This window comes from Elgaria multicarinata, chromosome 2 (genome assembly GCF_023053635.1).
Source record: "Elgaria multicarinata webbii isolate HBS135686 ecotype San Diego chromosome 2, rElgMul1.1.pri, whole genome shotgun sequence".
Taxonomy (NCBI): domain Eukaryota; kingdom Metazoa; phylum Chordata; class Lepidosauria; order Squamata; family Anguidae; genus Elgaria; species Elgaria multicarinata.
The window spans coordinates 86,174,614-86,196,208 of record NC_086172.1 but is presented as its reverse complement, the minus strand read 5'-3'; the positions used below and the strand labels follow the sequence as shown (position 1 = coordinate 86,196,208).

At 43.8% G+C, this 21,595-nt stretch overlaps 1 protein-coding gene across 3 annotated transcripts in view; it reads left to right on the top strand.

Moving 5' to 3' along the window:
* Nucleotides 1-16,625, top strand: part of DEAF1 (DEAF1 transcription factor) — a 37,239-nt gene extending 20,614 nt beyond the window's left edge. The window contains exons 10-14 of one of the 3 annotated variants that reach the window (XM_063117084.1): nucleotides 570-820; nucleotides 2,962-3,051; nucleotides 10,751-10,813; nucleotides 14,103-14,192; nucleotides 15,684-16,625. In XM_063117084.1, coding sequence (XP_062973154.1) covers nucleotides 570-820; nucleotides 2,962-3,051; nucleotides 10,751-10,813; nucleotides 14,103-14,192; nucleotides 15,684-15,788 — 599 coding nt within the window. In that variant the 3' untranslated portion in view covers nucleotides 15,789-16,625. Of the gene's footprint in view, nucleotides 1-569; nucleotides 821-2,961; nucleotides 3,052-10,747; nucleotides 10,814-14,102; nucleotides 14,193-15,683 lie in introns of all 3 variants that reach the window. The other 2 variants (XM_063117083.1, XM_063117085.1) reach the window with 2 other exon arrangements.
* Nucleotides 16,626-21,595: the final 4,970 nt, after the last annotated feature.

Here is a 21,595-nt window from a genome sequence, read left to right as displayed (position 1 = left end):
GTTTGTAATTTTGATTAGCCCACATTGTAGGTCAGCCTTTACCAATCTGGTACCCTTCAAATGGACAGGACTACAACTCCCAACATGCCCCAGCCACCATGCTGGGCACCAGGTTAGAGATGACTGCTGTAGATTATTTTGAACTTTTGACTGGGTAGCCTCGTGGTCTGAACATGTGACAGCCTGTTGGCTATACAGTAAGGGTCAACTTAAACTCAGGCAGCTTGTGTCCATTGGGGCTAGTAGGCCAGAAGAGGGGGTGCAATATTCTATTAAGATTGCCAGTAGAGGACAGGAGAAGGTCATAGAATCATAGAATAGCAGAGTTGGAAGGGGCCTATAAGGCCATTGAGTCCAACCCTCTGCTCAATGCAGGAATCCACCCTAAAGCACCGTGAAGTAATGTGTAGCACTCAGCAGCTGTACAAGCAGCTGGTTGTGGGGGGATCTCTCTGTCACAAGTTGGTAGGGGACAGGTGGGTCACTGCTCCACTTGCCCCCAATATAGAGCCACCCCTGGGTTGAAGACTTTTAATGAATTCTGTGGGTTTTGCTCTTTCTCTTTTTAGTATTGACCTCCCTTCCTGCCCTGGCTGTGCCACCCGCTACCCCCATCAAAACAATATCCTCTTCAGTGTTGAATGGACTCGAAGTGACGGAGCAACGGAGCTGGATTTACCTTGAGGAGATGGTCAATTCGCTGCTCAGCACAGCTCAGCAGTTGAAGACGCTGATCGAACAAGCTAAGCAGGCCAGCACTTCCTACAGAGAAGCCTCTGTCACCCAGGCCAAAATTCAAGCTGATGTGGAGAGGAAAGAGGTAAGGATGCTTCATGAAATCAAACAGTCCTAGCCCCTAATATCTCTATGGCTCACTGTTCAGGGAACCAGATTGATAGCCCACCGCTTCTTCCTTTCATACAGGAGCAGTGGAAAGCTCTGCCTACCAGGGAATTTCATAGGTTTAGATCCACCTTCCCTATTCAGATAGGTTGGATTGCTTCAACATAACTGGGGGCACAGTGTTGGGGAAGGCTGATTTAGATGGCAATCTTCAATTGGATGCAGAAAGTTTCCGTGCTTTGATATCATTGACATCATGAAATTGTAGCCCTTTGGGTTTTTAGTAGTTCAAAAGTATACAAAGTTTTTACATCAAGAGGTTGCCGGCAGAACCGTGGGGGCTTGGCTGGGTGCCAGAGCAGATCTCCATGTTGCCTTTTGCCCCACTTTTGGATCCCAGATTCTGTCTGTGGCCAGAATGAATTATGGCAATTAATGCTGTACGGCTTTACTGTTACTAGCATACAAGCTTTCAAAAATGGATGGGGACGTGGGAGGTGATGGGGGATGTGGAGTGGAGAGAGGAAGGAAAGAAAACGGAGAACAAGGTTCAGTGGCCAGTAAGGGGGACAGGGAGTAGGAACAACGGAAACAGGTTTAAGAACCAAAAAACCACACTCAGGTGCCAACCTCTGCCCTGCCTTAATCCCGATCCTCGTCCAGACACTTTGCAAATAGGTTCAGATCAACCTCCAAACAAAGCTCACTGGATGGCCTTGAGTAAACATGTATAGGATTGCTGCCCCCAAGTCCAACTGGTTTAGCACTCAGCCTCCAACAGTGTCTGACCAAAGTTCCCAGGAAACCCACAAGACCACTGTGATGGAGACATTAGTCTGTTCTTTGTACTCAGCCTCTGGTAATCTGAGGAACGTTGCCTAGGAATCAGGCTGTTCCATTCTTAGTTAACATCGTAAACAGCATTATATGTTGCTTACCAACAATATTTTAAAAAGAAGGAAAAAAAAGATACTCCCTCTGTCTGGCATTGATGTAATAATCATTATAAAGTGAGCTTTTGTGTCTGGCAGATTATGTTCAGCTAGTAACACTACACCTTACAGAGTAGTCTATAGCAGTCTTCCCCAAAGTGATACCCTCCAGATGTTGTGGACTTCAACTCCCATCAGCTCCAGCCAGCTTGGCCAGTGGTCAGGAATCTTGGGAGTTGTAGCCCCAAACATCTGGCAGGCACCAGGTTAGTAAAGGCTGTTCCAGAGTCTTCCACACATTCAGAAATAATCTTTGTTGATCTCAATAGTGGCTCCTTGCAAACAGTGTTGTATTTTTGCTCATGTGCACCTGTGGGAACTTTTCAGGAGGTGGGGGCAAAGCTACGCAATGGTGATTGTAATTTGCTCACACAGCGCACACCACTACCACACACCTTAGCTACTTTGCGAGGGAGAGCATAATCCACGCACTCTCAGCTACATCCCTGCCTCTTGCAAAATGGGTTTAGTAACTTCATACTATACTTCCCCAACTTCATACTGGACTTCATCTGCATGCTTTGGCTGGGTAATTTTTTATATATTTACCAACTCAGGAAAAATACCTTTAAAAAAAAAAGACCTGAGTTAGAAAGAACATGAAGTCCTGTTTTCTACTTTTATTTTTTGGATAGACACATTGTAACTCAAACATAACTACACTAAACTTCTCTGATTCTGAGCTGTTTTTTTTTTAATGTGGCAGCAATTCCCATGAGGGAACCAGCAAGTTCCTTCTGAAGACAGTGAGTGTGTCAATCATTGCTGTGACTTCATTCATTGGCTAAAAACACTGAAAGGTGGGAGGAAGCTAGTGTCTTACAAGACAAATGGGCAGAATAGTGGCTGCACATTTGGCTTCGTATCTCAGATCCTTCGAGGGCTAGAGCAGATTTTCCCAGCCTGGTGCCTTCCAAAGGATCAGACATTGGTTCCTTCCCACCTCTAGACCTGTGGCCTTCAGCATACAAAGCCTGTGTTCTCCTGCTATGGCCCTTCCCCAATTGATATAGCTACTGGCCCAAGCATTGGGTGCCTATTACAAGACAGAACAATAGTTTTGTGCCAGTCTTCCTGTGATACCAACATGGCTTCTAACCTTTTGCTCTCTGTTTTCCTGGTATAGATAGAAAAAAATCCAGGGGGAGGATTTGCTCCTACTTCTCTCGGTCCATTCGCGAGTCTACAGGCTCTGGTACATGTGAACCAGATAAAAGTGAGATTCTTACTGTGCATAATCCCGTCAGGGGTGGCTAACTGTTCCCCTGGAGGTCAGATTGCCTCCTGGGACACCCTCTAGGGGCCAGGTCACGTCAGGGTGGGGTGGGACTTTGGGAAGAAGGGCCACCCTCCCAAACCCCACCTTCTGGTGTTACCAGAGTTGCTCTGTGACACTCTCTCTCTCTGTACACGGAGAAAGGGAATGGGTCTCCCTTGTCACCTGCTAGGAAAAGGCACCCTTTCTGTCAATTGGGTGGGGCAGAGGAGAGGCCCTGGGAGAGAAGTTGGCGTTCCAGATGAGGAATGCCCATAAGCCACATCTGACCTGGAGGTTCCCCATTTCTGCCTTCCAACAGCACTTACAGCAGTTGAGGCTGGTGGCCTCCTATTTTGGTGAGGCAGTGAATCTGCTCTGGATCTCAGTCAGAACTCTGAGGAAGCTTTCCAAATGCTGAACCCTATCCCCAAAATGGATTCAGCATCTCGGATAGCCCCTTTAGATTTCTGTCTGAAAAGCAGAGCAGATTTACCCCCTCACTGAAGGAGGAGCCACCCGCCTCCACTGGTTTACCCATTTCCATTCAAATCTACTCCCGATCACTTGAATGACCTGGATGGTTCTTTTGTTTGTCTAATGTGAGGATTCAGTAAATAAGGCTCATGGGAATCTTGCTTTCTTCACATTCACAGGGAGTAAAAACTTGAAAAGGAAGCTGTGCACTCCAGGCCCGCTTAAAGCAAGATGATTAAGTAGAGATAAATATCAGAAACAAAAGTGTAGGACTGGAGTAGAGAGAAAAACGCTATTAGTTCACAAAGGGAAACTCTTAGAATTTGTTGGTCCAATGCAGTGATAGGAGAGGAAGTAATAAATTGGAAAATCTTCTCATTTATATTGGCTTAGATATCCCTGATAGAAAAAGTTAATTACGCAGGACCCAGAAATTACTACGGTATAAAGGATGGGTATTGCTGTGTAGATGAAGTTGATAATTAGCACAAATGAAACAAGCTGTTTTTTCTAAAGATAGATTCTTAATTGGTTGCAAAGAGAAAAACTGCTCATCTCTGTGCGACAGAAATCATCCTTTCCTGTATTTCAGACGTGTGGAATTCATGCTGTGAAATGCACTTTTTCATGTTTTATGGAGCTCAAAAGAGAAATGTAATGAGGTAGCTGGATTTGCATCTGTTTCTTAACAGCCAGTAGAAACGAGGGACCTTCACTATTAGTAAATACGAGAGCCATAAGAGAGCTCCTTTCAGAGGCCATCTATTACAACTGGTGTGGTTTTCCATGATCTTTAGGGGCAATTTCCATTTTGTTTTCCTCTGTTAAAGAGTACAAGGCAATAGGGCTCAAGGAAGCAAGCATCTCAGTACAGCGCACTATATCCTGGAACCTCACCTTTCTTTCTGGAAACAGAACAGAGCTCACATTCGTGGAACTGGACTTTCCTGCCTCTACTTTCCCTCTGCAGTCTCCTGGTGACCCTTGCAGATGATGGGACATATGGAGGAGAGAGTTGGCAGAAAGCACTCTCCGGTTACGTGAGTGCTGTAGCAACTCAGGATCCAAGTCTGTGTGTATAATGTCTGTTTCTTAAAGGCAAGAAATAAAATTGTTTCTTATGATGCTGAGTTCCTTGAGGCTTGTTAGAGCACCAGCCAGCCATAGAAAGCATTGTCACAGCATGGGCCGTTTCCTGCTGGGTTATTTCTCCCTTCCCTTGAGGGCATGCTATGTGACCAGTTGTAATTACCTTCCAGAGTTATGTACACAGGGTACACAGCCAGATCCCTTTCTCCCTAAATAAGAGAAAATAAGATATTTGGGTGATTACTCAATTTGACAATTATTTAGACCTTTGATACTATTTTTGTTTTTTCTTGGATGATATGTATCACATACACCCCGCCCCAGACTAAATAATTTTTAGACTGTTTCAGATTTTCCTGAGCAGGAAATTCTGGAACATATGCTGGACTATCCAGATCGATCTCTCTCTCCACCCCTTTCCATCCAGCAGTGGTTTTGCGTCAGCTTCTACTGCAGGATGAAAAACTGTTTCCTTTCACCCCTCTAGTAACAGAGTTCTTGGCAGCAGAAAGAGGCAGCAAGTGAATGAAACAATAGCTGAATGGAACAATTCTGGGAGGAAGCTTACTTGTCCCACCTGGCGAAGCAGGCTGTACTAAACAACTGGTGGTGCACTGGTGGAGAAAAAAACACATTTCCTGCCTATCTGGGCTCCACTTCTCAGTACAGCATTTGCAGAGGGGGTGGGGGGAGACCATGGGGGTGCCTGGTTCTTTCCAGATGTGTTGGACTACAACTCCCAACATTCTCATAGGCACACTGTGGTCAGATGGAACTATGGCTGCTGAATTGTTCGTTTTTACTTAAGTTGTGCAGTTCAACTGCACAACTAATAAGTTGTGCAGTTGAAAAAAGAAGAAGAAGAAGAAGAAGAAGCTTTGTCAGAACTGACATTTTCCATAAATTATTACTTTTTCTGACCAGGCAGTTCCATGTTCAGAACTTTTAAATTCTTAAATGTAGCAGTAGCTTGAATGGGAAAACTTGTTTTTTTAAAGTGTGCCATTTTCTGGGGCTGAAACATCTTTATATCTACAATTTAAAACTTCAGTATTGAAAGTTTTGATGCAAACATCCTTGGATGTGTATGTGATGTCTTATTTGGAATGGAAAGCTCTTCAAGTGTTAATTTCCCCTAGGATCCAAATCGTATTTCTTTACTAGCTGGAGTCAGAAGCTTGAGTGATGGCAGCATTTGCATAAAAATGAGTCCAATGTACATAACATACCATTGGCATACAAACTTACAGACGTCTGCTTCCTTGTTCTTATGCCTTTTCTGGCCATGGCCTTCTTGCTGGTTTCAGCCTAGTTTCAGGCTGTAGGAGAAAAACAACAACCACATCAAAGATGTGTTTCCTGACATTGTGCTTAAGGGAAATACCCAGAGTCCTTGAACTGACTGGTTTGTCATCAGACCCATTCTGGCTGGGAATCCAGACCTCTTTAGGGACTGAACCTGAAGAGGAACCCTTATACTAGTACGTAAGGCCCATTCTGGTACGCCAGCTTAATGCTTTTAACACTTGCTCTTTAGAACAACCATGCTTAATCAACAGTGTACTGCAAAGTGAATGGCAAAGGAAGTTTTAAGAGTCCACTCAACAGTAGGACCTTATAAAATCCACACAGTGGAATAGCATAGCCATATAATTATCCCCATGCTATTTTGACATTAAAGAAAATAGTAATCCATCTGCTGGTGCTATTGGCATTCCACCAGCTCTCAAAGGGGATCACAGGCTTTCCCCTGCTCTGGAAGTCAGAAAGACACATGTGCATAGTAGAGAGCAGCAGATGGCACTTGATTGACACAGCTCTTAGAGTGCCTGCTACAACAACCCATGCACCACACACCACTCATTTCCTCAAATGTAAAACTGCCACGAGAGCACACAAAATCAGGGATATTTTTTTTAATCTATTCGTACAACTCCTATGTTAAAAGTACAGAGAGTAGGAGCATGGACCAGTGTTGGTTCTCCCTTTGCCATATACTTGTATCATATTTAATTTTAAAAACCTGTGATCTATTATTATTATTATTATTATTATTATTATTAACATTTATATACCGTCCCATAACCAAAGCTCTCTGGGTGGTTTACAAAGATTGGCTTGGGTTCCTGAGTGCAACCCCAATACTAGCACAAATCAGCCTTGCCGGGTCAATCAAATTCAACCTCATCAAACAACCTGTACCATATTATAAATATTCGCCCGAAACAATCTTGGAAAATGCAGACCATAAAATATACTGGGACAGAACAGTTCATACGGACAAGGCAATACCTTGCAATCAACCAGACATAACAGTTATAGACAAAAAAAGAAAAACACACCTACCTCATTGACATAGCACTACCTAATGTCAAAAAAATGTATAAAAGGAATAGGAAAAGAGAGAAAAATATACACCACTGGTTTTGGAAGTTAAAGAATTATAGAAACAGGCAAAGTTTACATATATCCCATTAGTCACATCAGTCACCAGCATCACATTTGTTTTTTTTTATAGAAAACCTTCAGAAACTGAGCCTACCAAAATACATCCACACTAACATCCAAAAGGCAGTCATACTTAAAAGAGGTTCAGTAGTCAGGAAATCCTTGTATCAGTAAAAGACAGCATGACTTGGCAAAGCCTGTCAAGTCCATCTAGAAAAACCACCATGAGTGAGAAAAGAGATGATGATGATGACGATGTAGTTAGGGATAGCTATAACAGTGCAATGAGTCATGACAGTCAAACCAGTGTAACTGGCATTCCCTAGGCCAAAAATAAAATAAGGATGTTGATAGTGCTTATTACACTTTGATGGCCATGTCACCTAAATATGTAATGTTAATATGGGTGTATATGTAACACAGTAACTGCAGGATGAAGCCAGATTCTCTTAGCTTAAAGAACTAGTATTCCATAAAAACTGAGTGATTTCCATCATTTGCATTCTTCCATCAGAGAATTTCCTAATTTGATTCTGTGCTATGGTGACTTTATGTTCCTATAAACTCGCAGTCTTCTGAACCTTTAAATGCTGCGATGTCAGGTCATAAAGATGATCTGAAATTAAGCCTTAAATCTGCTTATGTATTAGGTTCTACTCTTGGATAAATCCACTTTGCTCTAGATTGTTTTTGAAATGTTCCTCAGGAGCTTTAACACCCTGGGCTGGCGCTGAGTCTAATTTCAGCTAGTATCTTTGGGGATGATACATTTAACTTAATTTATTTAGCTGTGCTTAACAGGGTTATATTGCTCAGTTTAAGGCTCTCTGGAGCTTGCCTATGCCCTGAATTTACTGTGTATATTACCGTGTAAAGGGTTGGGTATCAGGCAGGTTCAGATTGGAGAGGAAAGTGTTATCACTCAAAAAATGACCATATGAAATTCTGCAAGACATTCTTGTCAAACATCATAAGCAAACTTGTATGTTATAGGAAGTCTCCTTCAGAAACTCAAAAGCAAAGCTTGAGGCTTCCTGTGGGTAACAAAACCAAAACAAAGATGGATGACTCAAAAGGCAGTGGCGTGCTTTCCCACTGTAGGCCTGTGGTGATTTAAGCATGTTAAATGGGAGCATTAAGAAAAAGAAGGCATCGGAGAATCCCAAAGCCCAACACAACTAATCAATCAATCAGTGTCAGAGCAGGTGGGTGTCGGGAGGATGCAATTTGCACAGCTTGCCTCCATTGATCTGACTAGAAAGACATGGGCAAATGAGCATTTTAGCAAAGCTTCAGGACTAGCAATTGCCAGACATTTTGAAGCTCGGGCTGGTTATGTAGGTTTGGCGATCCCTCCCACTGCCCCAGAAAACGGGAGAAAATTGAGGGGAAATTAAATATCTGCACTACCTACCTTGTTATCAAATTTCAACTTTGTTTACTACTTCAAGAACAGTAATGGAATAAAGTGTAACTTAGCACATAAAATTAACCTGCTTGGTACCATGGCATTTAAAAGTGTAAATAAATGCCTCACCTTTTTAAAAAGTAAATAAAATTGGAAACAATCCTTTGAAGGAAAAATGGTTTTTTTCCCCCTCTGCTGAATGTTGCAGGTATATTGGGGGGAAGCGGGCGGTTTCACATTTTTAAGCAGAGCAGACATAAAAACTGGGCTTGAGAGGGATCAGGGTAGCATCCGTTCTTTTTCTGGCAACCACCTTTGACTGTCGGGTACCATGGTAGTGGTTATGATGTATTTTAGCACTGGATTCAGACAAGCCTGCAGAAAAGCTAGAGGAGGAGGGAAGTAATGCGAGAAGGGCTTCACTGCAAGGGATGGGCGAAGGAGTGAAGATGGGGAGAGGGTGTGATGGCCGCACACCCTCTTCTCCCCATGTTCAAACCAAGTGGACTGCTTCTGTGGAGTCCCCGGGTGCTGGAGCAGCCAGTCCCTTCCCCTGTTTCTGAGGCCTGAGCTTAGCTTGGGATCCTTCTGACAGCCCTCCTGTATCTCGACATCTATGGTTTTGAAGAGGTTTCAGACAATGGACAGTTGAGACATGTTCAGTGGAAGGGTTTGCCACCCACATCTGTGAGATCTCCATTTTGATCTCTGGCCCCACCAACCAGGGGGTCTCAAGTGGGAAGGCTGAAAGATCTTGGAGGGCTGGATTCTAGACATGTCGCTGGTTGTCAATACTCAGCCCATTGATCTCACTTGGTACCAAGGCAACACCTTGTATTGCCTGAACAACATTTAGCCAGTCAATCAAAGCTGGACAAAAGCCCTCAAATCATATCCAGTAGAAAGTGAGCCCTCCTCTTACTGTCTTCAATCTTACCAATGCTTGTCGCTTTATGCTATTTTTCTTTCCCTTTTTAGCATAATGTCATGCACGCCTCTTTCTTGTTTGCTAATGAATGAGGCTTGTAGGGGCAGTACAAGAGCGTTGAAATTAGAATTAATGCATGTCCCCCTTTTGTCTTGTCTGGAAGTTTATCATTATGCTCAAATTAACAGCATTTATGAGTGCTGCTTTTGGTTAGCAGCTCATTTATATGCCATTGTAACTACTTCCTGGATTTCTCTCTCTCTCTCTCTCTCTCTGACACCTGCATATTTCCATTGTGGGGCAAACAGCAGTTTTTAATCAGGTTATTTTACTCAGGAAGGCCACACAGGGAGGAGGTTTAGCACTACCCCCACCCCCAGCACTTGGGTCTGATCAGGACCCTGCAGCTACTATTCACTTAACAAACAAACATATGAAATCCTGAGCACAGTCTTCCCCATCACTTTTAAGCCTAGTTCAGATATCACAACAACCCAAGATTATTATTTTTTTGCTACGAACAAAGCAAGAGCGAGTATGCTGGCTCCCACCACCTGATTGTTTATTGTGAATCTGAAAGAGGAATTCTGGATTCTTTCTCTCTCTCAACAACTCAGGATTCCCAGCTCAGACATCACACTAAACAACCCAGGAACAGAGCATCCTTGGGTTGTTTAGCTTCTCCTGCTTTTAGCAGGAGCAATTTGGCCCCAGAAATCAGCATGCTTGCTTGCTTTGTTCCCAACAACCTAGGTTGTTATGATGTGTGAACCAGCCTTTAGTATGGCCCTCTTGCATGCACTCGTGTGTGTGCGTGTGTGCATGGACACACTTACACTCACACATTTTCACTCACTCACACACACACACACAGTGCTGTTCAATAGAAAATTATAGACAAAATCCCATGGGCTGCTTCTTCTCCCACAAATTCCTTCCCTCCAGTGGTGGGTCCCACCGATTGCATTGTGCAAGCAAGACCCACTGTTTATACAAGGGAAGTTTAGCTCTTCCTTAGGGGAAACCCGGAAACAAGCAGAAATGCTGGTTTCTGTAAGGAGACAGGTTGGCAAAGCTCTCTTATGTGAGCTGCAACAACCCACTACCTTCCAGAAACCAGTGTTTCCACTCATTTTGGGTTGCCCCAGAAGTGGTAGGGGCTACTTGCGCATTGCAGTTGTTAGGGGCAGAAGCGCCCCATGGGATTGAATCGGCTCATCATAACAGCAGCATATCCTGTAACAATACTCCAAAGAGCAGCACGAGATGCATATAAAGCTGACATTTATGATGTCTTTTCATTTCAGCAGTATCAGAACCAGTTGTTTCAGCAAACAGAAGATGTAGATGGAAAGACGGAAATTATCATTAAGGTAAGGCCAAGGACCTGATCATCACGAATATTAAACAGCTATTTGGCAGCTCTTGTGCCCCTTTTTTTCTAATGAAACCAATGTTGTCATTTTCTTATCGGTATGTGAAGTTTGATTGCTTTCTGATCCAGCTTGCTCCCTGGTGGACAGTGAGAAAATACCCCACCAGTGTCAGTTTGATGTCATCCACTTGTATGTGGCCTTTGGGACAGTCTCTTAATCTGGTTTTAATATCGTGGGGCTTTGCTGCCAAGGCCATTTGGATTGCCAGCTGATGGCCACATGGTCCAGCAAGTTAGTACAACCACAAGCACAACGGAAGTTTCTCCATTGTGAGCTCTGGGATGGCTGCTGCTCTTTGCCTTCCGTTATCCAGCAGTGGCCTCCAGCTACACACATGGTAGTCTGGTGTGCAGCCATATTCACAGAATATCCTTCCGTGGAAGTTCAAAGTAGCAACACTTCTTGCTGGCCATGTAATACATGCTGCATAAGAATGGTCCTGTTTTTGCAGTTGCAGGAAGGGAAGAACAGTGTTCTGCCTTGATTCTTTAGCAGAGCAGGGCATCCACTTCTAACCTGTTATAGAGTGATGGTGGCAGTGGGCCTGTTCAGAAGACACCTTAAACCATGGCTTTAACCATGGTGGTTAAGTCAGAAAGCCAGGCCGTGTTCAGAAGACACCTTAAACCATGGCTTTAACCATGGTTAATAAGGCTTTTTGCTTTATTCACTGTGGTTAAAGCTGTGGTTTAAGGTGTCTTCTGAATGGGGCCACAGGCAGGTCAGCAGCTCTGCACATACCGTACTTTCTGTGCTCTGTTCAGCGAAGATCTCAGTTGCTTCATTCAGTCCACTTGCAGATCCCGCCCAAACTCAGTCATAGATTTCCTGCTGTTGTATCTGTTTTGGCCCTTGCTTGCATCCCATATGCCCTTCATTGTAAATCAAGCTTCGGCATTCATTGTATGAGCTGCAGTGTCAGGTTATCAATGGCTTGTGTACCTGAGCAGTTGCTGCCTGAACTCCATACCCCACTGAAACAAGGAATAGAATTCTTTGTCACCTGTTATATTTCAAGATTTGCAAATAATTTTCAGGCAGATGGTGCCAACAAATTAGGTGTTAATCGGAGTGTGAATCAGTTGGGCCTGAAAGGCACCAGATCCATCTGCACTGAATATGGGCCTATGCTAATATGCCTCTCACAGCATGGTAATTTATTCACAGCCAATAATCCTTTCCTGTGCTGGTCTTATAGAACTGCACCAGGTTGCTAATTGCACCTAGGTAACTGCAAGAGCAGCAAGCAGATTGAGCTGCCCTTTTTTTGCTTAAGTTTTGAATGAGCCATCCAAAGCACAGAGCTTTTTCACTTTAATGGGATTTTTTGAACAGAAGGACAAAAATTACTACTTTTTCTGTTGTATTAAAAGGATTAATTTTCATTCATAAGAACATAAGAAGAGACATGCTGAACCAGATCAACGGTCCCTCTATTCCAGCACTCTGTTCACACAGTGATCAACCAGCCCTTGACCAGGGACCCACAAGCAGGACATGGTGCAACAGCACCCTCCCTCCCGTGTTCCCCAGCAACTGGTTTACTGCCTACTGGAGGTAGCACATAGCAATCAGGACTAGTAGCCGTTGATAGCCTTCTCCAGAATTTATCCAACCCCCCTTTTAAAGCCATCCAAATTGGTGGTTATCACTACCACTTGTGCAAGTGAATTCCATAGTTTAGCTATGCGCTGTGTGAAGAAGTACTTCCTTTTATCTGTCCTGATTCTCCCCCAATCAGCTTCGTGGGATGACTGCAATTCCATGTGAATGAAAAAGTAAAAGTAGGCTCAGCTTGGCATCAGTTCTTTATACGAATGACTTTCCACATTTCTTCCCCAACCTCACCTTTTATAGCAGCGGTGGGTAACTTGTGGCCCTCCAGATGTTTTGGTCTCCAGCTCCTAGCAGCCCTAGCCACCATAGCCAATGATGAGGTAGGCCAAAACATCTGGAGGGCCACAAGTTCCCCACTCATCTTATAGGAATAAGAAATCATGTTCCTTCCCAAGCAACTAGGAAAAGAATAAAGCTCTAGCGCAGAGCCTTAAAAAGTTGTGCTTCACAGTGTTCTTGTTCTTGAAGGATCTTCTCTCAGTTTCAATACTTTAGACTCTTGTTACCTTCATTGTGAAGATCAAGTGCTCTTAGTTATTCACATTCACAGTTTAGCATCATATTCATTCTATTCTCATGAGATAATAAAGAAATGGGTGAGGATAAGGTCAACTTGCTGCCCATCTGTGTATTTCGCTTGCATGAAATTAACTTAATTTGCATTCTTTAGTTCTTTTCATGAATCCAGCAGTTGCCAAATTATAATTGATGGGCAAGTTGTGCTTTATTGTATAATATGATATTCCTTTCATTGGCAACTCTAAATGTGTGTATGTGCGGGGGACTTTAATTCGTGAAATGAGCTTAAAGAGCATGAGGACTGAAAAAACAATATTTTTTTCTTCCACTCCTGTCTTCCTTTTTTACAAATTGCCATGCCTTCAAGTTTTCTGCAACCCTCATATTTAGAAACATAACGAAAGCAGTGATCCTTAGGAGTCTTAATGAACCTATGGGTCATCATGTTCCATAGATCAGTTTCAGGTTGCAATCCTAAACACACTTCCCCATTGGAAACAGTGGGACTTACTTCGGAGTAAACATAAACAGGATTCTGTATCAGAACGTGAATGTAGTGTGAATTGGCCCTTTAAACTGTAATGAAGTTCTCCTTTTCACATCTTTATGAAAATGTGATCTGACCTTGTTTTGAATCATGAGCAGATCCAGAGAAGTCTGAGAGGTAGCGCTTCAAGTTTATGGAGAACAGTTTAAACTTGTGCTGGGCTGCATAACTCCACCGTGCCACTGTTATTTAAGTATTTGACTCTCTTGGCTACAGAAGACCTCCTCAACGCTAAAGTTAGAGATATTCCCCCCGTGTTTGTTACCATAACCTTGGATGGCTTTTGGTGCTCCCAAAAGGCTTTGGGGAAGGGTAGGTATCTATGAACCTGGGGTGCCTGCTTACTCCTTTATGGTGCTCAGTTCCTGTATGGAAGAACTGATATATATATTTTCAAAATGCTCCCTATATAGGATTCCAGTAGTTGTGCATTGCCTCTCTTCTTCATCCTATGTATCTTGTACTTCTAAGGCTTTGCAAAAACAGTAATGCTTTTTTCTTTTCCTCTTCTCTGACTTACCCTCTTTGTCTGCATTGTGACAGCAATCCTGCGTAAACTGTGGTCGTGAGGCAATGAACGAGTGCACTGGCTGCCATAAAGTCAATTACTGCTCAACTTTCTGTCAACGGAAGGTAATGCATTCCATATGCACCTGAGGTACAAGTGCGCAGAAATACCCCACATAGCTGGAGAAACAAGCATCCACGCCACGATTTGCTTGCTTTAATGAATTGCTGTTCCTTTCTACTGAGGCTTGAGCAGGAGGGCTGTGTTGTAGGTCCCTTTCTGACAATCCCACCTTAAATATATATGCTCTGAAGGAGCGCCTGTTCCCATGTGAACCTGGCCCTATACAAAGGTCATCTCCTGAGGCCCATCTCCAGGTTCTCCCACCTACTGAGGGTAGGTGGAGGATGTGTGACTAGGGAAGAGGCTGTCTCTTGTGGTGGGATGCCCTCACCCAATTTCATTCCCCTAGCTCTTGGCCTTTTGGCCCCAGGTAAAAAATATGATTCTTTACTCAGGTCTCTTAATTTAACTAGGTAATATTGTGTTTTGTTGCTGTTTTGCATTTTAATCCACCACCACGAAGTTCCTGGATTTAGTTGGGATTTAATTTTAAGAACATAAAAACATTAGCAGAGCCATGCTGAATCCGACCAGCGGTCCATCTGGTCCGCACAGTGGGCAACCAGCTGCCCATGGGGAACCCGCTGGCAGGACAAGAGTGCAATAGCAACTGGCTGCCTGCCTGTGTTTCCCAGCAGATGTTGTACATACGCATACTGCTTCTGATATTAGAGGTAGCATGTAGCCATCATGACTGGTAGCCATTGGTAGCCTTCCCCTCCGTGAATTTGTCTAACCCGCTTTTAAAGTCATCCAAATTGGTGGCTATCGCTATGTCTTGTGGTAGCAAAATCCATAGTTTAAGTATGAGCTGTGTGAAGAAATACTTTCTTTAATCTGTCCTGAATCTCCCACCAATCGGCTTCATGGGATTTACTCTGGGTTCAAGTATTATGGCAGAGGGAGAAAAATGTCTCCCTATCCACATTCTCCATACGACGCAGAGTTTTGTACACTTCTGTCATGTCCCCCCTTACTCGCCTTTTCTTCAAGTTAAATAGTTCCAGCTGTTGTAACCTTCCCTCTGTAGGGGAGATGCTCCAGCCTCTTGATCAGTTTAGTTGCCCTTCTCTGCAATTTCCCCAAGTCTACAATACTGTTTTTTGGGGTGTAGTGACCAGAGCCGTACACAGTATTCCAATTGTGGCTGCACCATAGATTTGCATAAGGGCTGCCATGAATTTTAATCTGCTGCCATGAAGTTCTTGGTTTCACTTGGGTTTTTTTCAAATTATTATTATTATGTTATTTGGGGTTTTAATTTTTGTGAGAGATACCTTGGACAAGTTTGGAAAGAGATGGGATATAAATGAGATTTTAGTTTCCTGTCCCTAAGCGAGTTTAGGATTGAGAATCCTGAGGGATTCTCAAAGCAAAATGCCACTCCATAAAAGTAGTCTCCTGCACAAGCCCTTCTCTCCTGCTGCCGCACTTTGCCTTCGTCCAGCAATTGCTTTCATTTGACAATCTGTCTCTTTGCTCCTCATTTTCAGGATTGGAAAGACCACCAGCATATGTGCGGCCAGTCAGCCTCAGTTACTGTTCAGGCAGAAGAGGTTCATGTTGCAGACGATGTGATAGAGAAAGTTGTTGTCTGAAAAGCCCTACCTCTTCCATTGACGTGGATACGTGTTTGTGTGGCAGACTGGCTGGACCAGTCATCCTGCTCTGAATTCATAGTGATAACAGGAAAATTAACTCATCAAAAAGATCAAGTTGTGCTGTAATTTGCACGTTGCTGGCCAACTGATGACCCTTTTCTAACAATGCAGAAACTGAAAATATATGGACATGAGAACACCAAGGGACTCCACGTGTTTCAGGGGAACTCGGGAATTTGCATGAGCTTTACAGGGCTCTCTACGAAACCTCTGCAAAGCTGATGGGTGGTTTAAATTGCTCTGTCTCAGAGCTCTGATGAATGGTGGTGGTTCTTTGAAGTGACTTACAAACGTTTTTTTTGAAGAGTTTTATGAGGCCAGCGTCCTTTTGCAATTCTTACAAAGTCATTTCAGTATAAATTGTGTCTCTGTTGTTCTGTCCCATACTGACCTACCTCTCATTCAAAAAAGAAAAAGGAACAGCCCGGCCCTTCCGTGAGCGTAGTTCATTCAGACTTCTTTTAAAGACTGCCGATATTATATCTGGACTTTGATTCCATTGCTGAGTTTAGTTTTGTTGTTGTGTTGTTTGAGGGTCTCTCCCCCCCACCCCACCCCCAAACACACCTTTTGCAGGACAAATTTCTCTTAATATATTGGAAATCCTGTATGGTATGTGTCATGTGTATGCTGAGCAAAGTATGATGCAGTCACGAAGCTTCTTGTATCATTCCCTCAGAGTGCAATACAAATCTGGAGGTTTTGGATATAAGCAATGGTTGATTTACAATATGAACAAAACTTGGAGATTATAGTGAGCTTGACCTAGAGCTAACTGATCCCTACACACACACATACATACGTACAGAAACTGAGTGTACAGTGTGCTAAGTTTGCCCTCTCTCCCATTCTGTTTGGCAAGCAATAGGCCTCTCTGAGGGAGTGACATTAGTGCTGAACCAAGTTGCCTGGTATCCCCACTTGCTCCTGACCCAACAGGGCACAAAACCACAGTGCTTTCTTCCTGTTAGCTCCTTTCCTGCTTCCACTTTTGTCTCCTGAATTCTCACTGGCATTTTGCTGCTGCTCACATGGTTTCTACAAAGCCGCTTAAGAGTCTTCTGCCATCCCAGATGAAGTGGCAAGACTGGCCCTGGATCATGTTGGATGCTCAACAGCATAAATTGTACTTGTTTGTCAGTCACATAGTTTATGGAGCTCTGGGCAAATGGCAGATTAAAGGCCACTTTTACTTATAGGGTTATCTCTTCCTAGCTCTTTGTTGTGAAGGGCCTGCAGGTCATGGCCCATTGTATAGGAGTCACATGTACATATATTGTGGCATCTGGTCAGTAACTTGAACAAAATCAGTGTGGTGTAGCTGTGCCTTCTGATAACTTTGATTTTCACTCTTCTGAGCTTGACTTCCCCCCTCATCCAAATCAGGTGGGCAACGTGCAGCCTGCCAAGGCTGTTTGGGCAGCCCCCCAGTCGCTGCCCCTGCTGTGCACCCAAAATCATGCTGCAGCAATTTTGCTGGGGGGAAAGGTACACAGGGTGAGATTCCCAGTGGAATCACTGTTTCCCAGCAGAATCTCTGTTTCTGCAGAGAAACCAGGTACAGCAGGGATCAGAGCACTTTGACAGGCTTTGGGTAGCCCAATTCTGCTGGGAGACAAAGTATGCATTCCCAGTATGCCTTGTTGCCCAGCAGAATTTGCTGGAGTTTCAGCACAGCAGCTGCTTCTGCCGGTGGCAGTGGCGAAGAAGTCCTAGTGGGCCATTCTGGCCCCCCAACCCTCTGAAGTTGCCTACCCCTGCTCTAAACAAAATGATGCAATATTATCTCAGATATTCTTGCCAGAGCTCACAACAAATCGGTAATCAAATCCTTAAAAATTATACTTTGCAAAGAGTTTACAGCTGTGACTTTGTGCTGCCAAAAATAAGAGAAAGTGCAACTGTGTATTTCCTCAGCGTCTCACTTGAGAAAAGTGCCCTTACATTCTAGCAAGAAGATTAGTTTGAAAATAGCACCTTCTGAGTGTTAAATTGCAGGATATAAAATGAGCATTAATTTGGAGCCATGTTGATTCCTATGAGAAGGGAGGGAACTTTGCAGAAGCACAATAAAGTATTGCTAACATTGGCTGAACAGGCTCATTTTTCTGAATTTTGGCCTGGTCTGGAGAGTTTATTTATTTATAATTTTGTATCCCACTTTTTAGATCAAATAAACTCAAAGCAGAAGCACAACCAGAATCTCCCTCAGATTGGTGCATTCTGAAGTTTGCTTCAGTGTAATAGTGAAAAGCATTCATGGTTGTTTTGTGAATGCACGCTATAAATGCAGGCTTTCAGTTGCGCTGTGATGTACAGTCATTGGAAAGCCGTGGTCAGTGAAGGCGGTTGTTGATCATGCCAAATGATGCCCTGCCAGCTTTCAGGCCTGTGCATCAAAGGCATCAAAAACTTATCAGTAATGAAACAGCCGATGAGAACATCTTAAATCGCAGCCAAGCAGTGCATTTTAGAGGCTCGCTGCTGTCCCTTCTGCAGGCCAAGTGAGATGAGCAGTCAACAAATTTATTTATTTATTCCTTTATAGGAAGTGTGGTTTAGGAGGAACTTGTATCATCACTATTCTGGCTCTTATGCAGACAGCCATTTATTTATTTATTTATTTATTTATTACATTTCTATACCGCCCAATAGCCGAATCTCTCTGGGCGGTTCACTGCCAGACTGCTCTCTGTAACCTTTGCCTCAGAGGCGCAGGATGTGGGACCGTGACACATTTGTGCAGTATAATGGATGTACATCCAGCACTGGAAAAAGACACCACCGTAGACATGCCTGGGAAGCAAATGAGGCTATATCTTAACAATGGCTTTGATATCACCTTTCCCATTTTGTACGAAGCACTCCTTGGGGACAAATGGGGGAAATAACGCTATCTCTAGTTTCCATTTCAGTGGGGTCTTGGGGAAGAAATGTTGACTTGGTCTTGTGTCATCCCCTGAAGATACCCTCATTCATGTTGGAAGAAACCCAGTAATGGAAGTGAGCAAGCTGTACACATCTTAAAAAGCCCTCCTGGATCAGAGTCAGACCAATGGTCTCTCTGGCCTGCCCAGCATCCTGGTTGCCCTGTGGCCAAACAGTTGCCCACAAGTAGGACACGAATATTGCCTCTGATGCTGTAAGTAAAATATAGCCATCCTGACCACTAGCCATGGATAGCCTTTTTGCTCCCCTTTGAAAGCAAAGTTCGTGGCTATTGCTCCATCTTGTGGCAGCAAATGCCATAGTTTAACTGCGTGCTGTGTGAAGAAGTACGTTTTTGTCCATCCTTGATAAAAATAATAATTTTATCAAAAGTTTGGTGGAAAGAAAGCAGAGGAAGCAGGAGAAATGAAAGTAACAAGGCAGGAATGTGAGCAAATGCATGTACTTGGATACAGATTGGTGTATGCGCAGGATGGAACTGAAGAACAGTTAAGTAATCCTTCATGGCCAAGCTGGGATTTGAAGGGAAGTTTGGAGGAAGGGGGAGAGTCTTGTCTTTGTACCTCTTTGGGGTTTTCTCGGTTACCATCTGAGTGGAAAGGCTATTTACTGCTTCTGAGCCAGGCTGACCTTTATCTGATGAAGATAAGAGCTGACTCAACTCTTAATGGGCTGCAAAAGAACAAAGCCATGGAAAGAGAGGAGCAGCATCTTTTCAGCCCCTTTCACATTCTTGAATCTTCTGCTAGACTTTGGCCTTTTGTCAGGGAAGTATTGAGGCATGGAAAACAGCAGACCTTCACAATGCAAAACCAGGCCTGATAAACTGGCAGAAACTACTAATAATGTCCAACGGGAGCAATTGGAGACACCATAGGTAAAATAACCCTTACTGCAGACTGGGTTTTCGGGGTAGCTTATTTGGGGAAACTAACTCACTGTTGTGGTGGTGGGGAAACATCCCACAGGCAACACGCTAATCACGGGCTGTTCCAGAAAATAAACCATCCTGGGTTAGCGTGTTGTGTGAACCCAGCCTGAGTTGGGAATCTTGATCTGCCTGGAAAGCATGTGCTCTACAGCTGACAAGTGGTTCCTCTCTCCAGCTGTTTCAAACTGTGCTCATATACGCCACCATTCCTTTTGCTTATTTGAACTTCCTTTCATGGTCAAACGTTTTCAAGTAGCTCCTGCCAGCAACTTTGTATGTGTGTGTGCGCTCACCTTTCCAAGGCCCAGGTCTTCTCGCATGACCAGTTCAGCGGACAAAATATCCAGAAGCACCATGTAGTTCTTCTAATCTAAACTCAGCAGGGCAAAGCACATGAGAGAGGTTAAGCATCTTCGTGACACTGCAGCGTAACACTCCTGCTGGCGCTGTCCTGTGGCGCAGTTCCATGCTTAGGATATTATACCAGCTGCAATTAGTGGTACAAAAAGACAATCCACAGTGGGGGGTAAAATGTATATGAGGCGTGAGTGTTGCACATGAACAAAGGCAAAGATTACTTGACAAGGTCGCTGCTGTTGCTAGACATAGATAGGCTTAGTGCTTGGGATTGCTTGGGACACAGACGCAGAACATCCTCCCCGGTAGGAGCTCTGATAGCAGAGGGCTAGGAGCACCAGGTGGGGAACGGAGTGGCTGAGTGGGCAAGGTAGAAAAACTTATTTCCTTTCTTTTGGGGCTGAGGAAAGGTGTGTATGTAGGATAAACAGAGCAATCCTATGTAGGTCTACTCAGAAGTTATTCCCATTGAGCATGCATGCATGCATAGGATTGCAACCTTAAACTGGTGTTTTTGGTGCTTTTTTGGACTTGCTTTGGAGTAATTCAGACCCTTCCTCTGCTTGTACTCATTTTCTGGGGTGAATTACTTGTCTTTGTGAACTGCCCAGAGAGCTTTGGCTATTGGGCGGTATAGAAATGTAATAAATAAATAAATAAATAAATTCACTGGCCAGGTCCCCACAGCAGCCATTTTGTGACTAGACTCACTCAACCTCCATAGGAGTCATTTTGTGGTAGTGCCAATAGCAGTTTTTCAAAACCCTAAATGTGCCCACAGCTGACAGGTCCAAAAGGGATGGGGACCCCTGTCTCAAAGACTAACAGATTTATCATGGCATAGGCTTTTGTGGACTATAGCACACTTTATGGAGAGTTTCAAGTTTATATAAAGTCCATGTGGTGGCAGTGAAGAATTGTGAACAGGGAGGTCAGAAATTTTTTTTAGTGCAGAAAGTACTTGCAGTCATATTCACTTTATTAACTGTGATAATTCAGGGTACTGTTGCTGCTGATAACACAAACAACTTGGCAGTTGCATGTAGTTTCTTTTACATCTCCTTTTCTGTTAAATGCTGCTGTGGACAGCCTGATCTGCAGTAGAAGATTAGTATGGGAAGCAAGGCAGGGGTGCCTTGACCCTTTCCCTTTCTGCAGTTCTTCTGCTAATAGTTATTTCCCCCACCCCCTTCAAATGCTGCGTTTTGCTCTCTCTATTTTTCTCTGAAGAGGGAAAATCAGCTTGAGGAGGGCAATTTCTATCAGAAAAACTCCTAGCAGAGGGGGAAGGGTTAAGAAGCCTTTCACCCTTAAGCGAGGGGCTGTCTTGATGAAGGGTTTGCTCCGGGGTAATGGCAGGTCATCTACATGACGCAGCCGCCATTGCGAAGCCATCCAGGGGCAAGCCCCAGAAACTCCACTGGGAAAAAAATCAGGCACTTTTTTGGCTGCGGACACGCGTCACAGCCGATGGCAGCCCCTGATTGGTCGCAATCGGCTGGAGAGG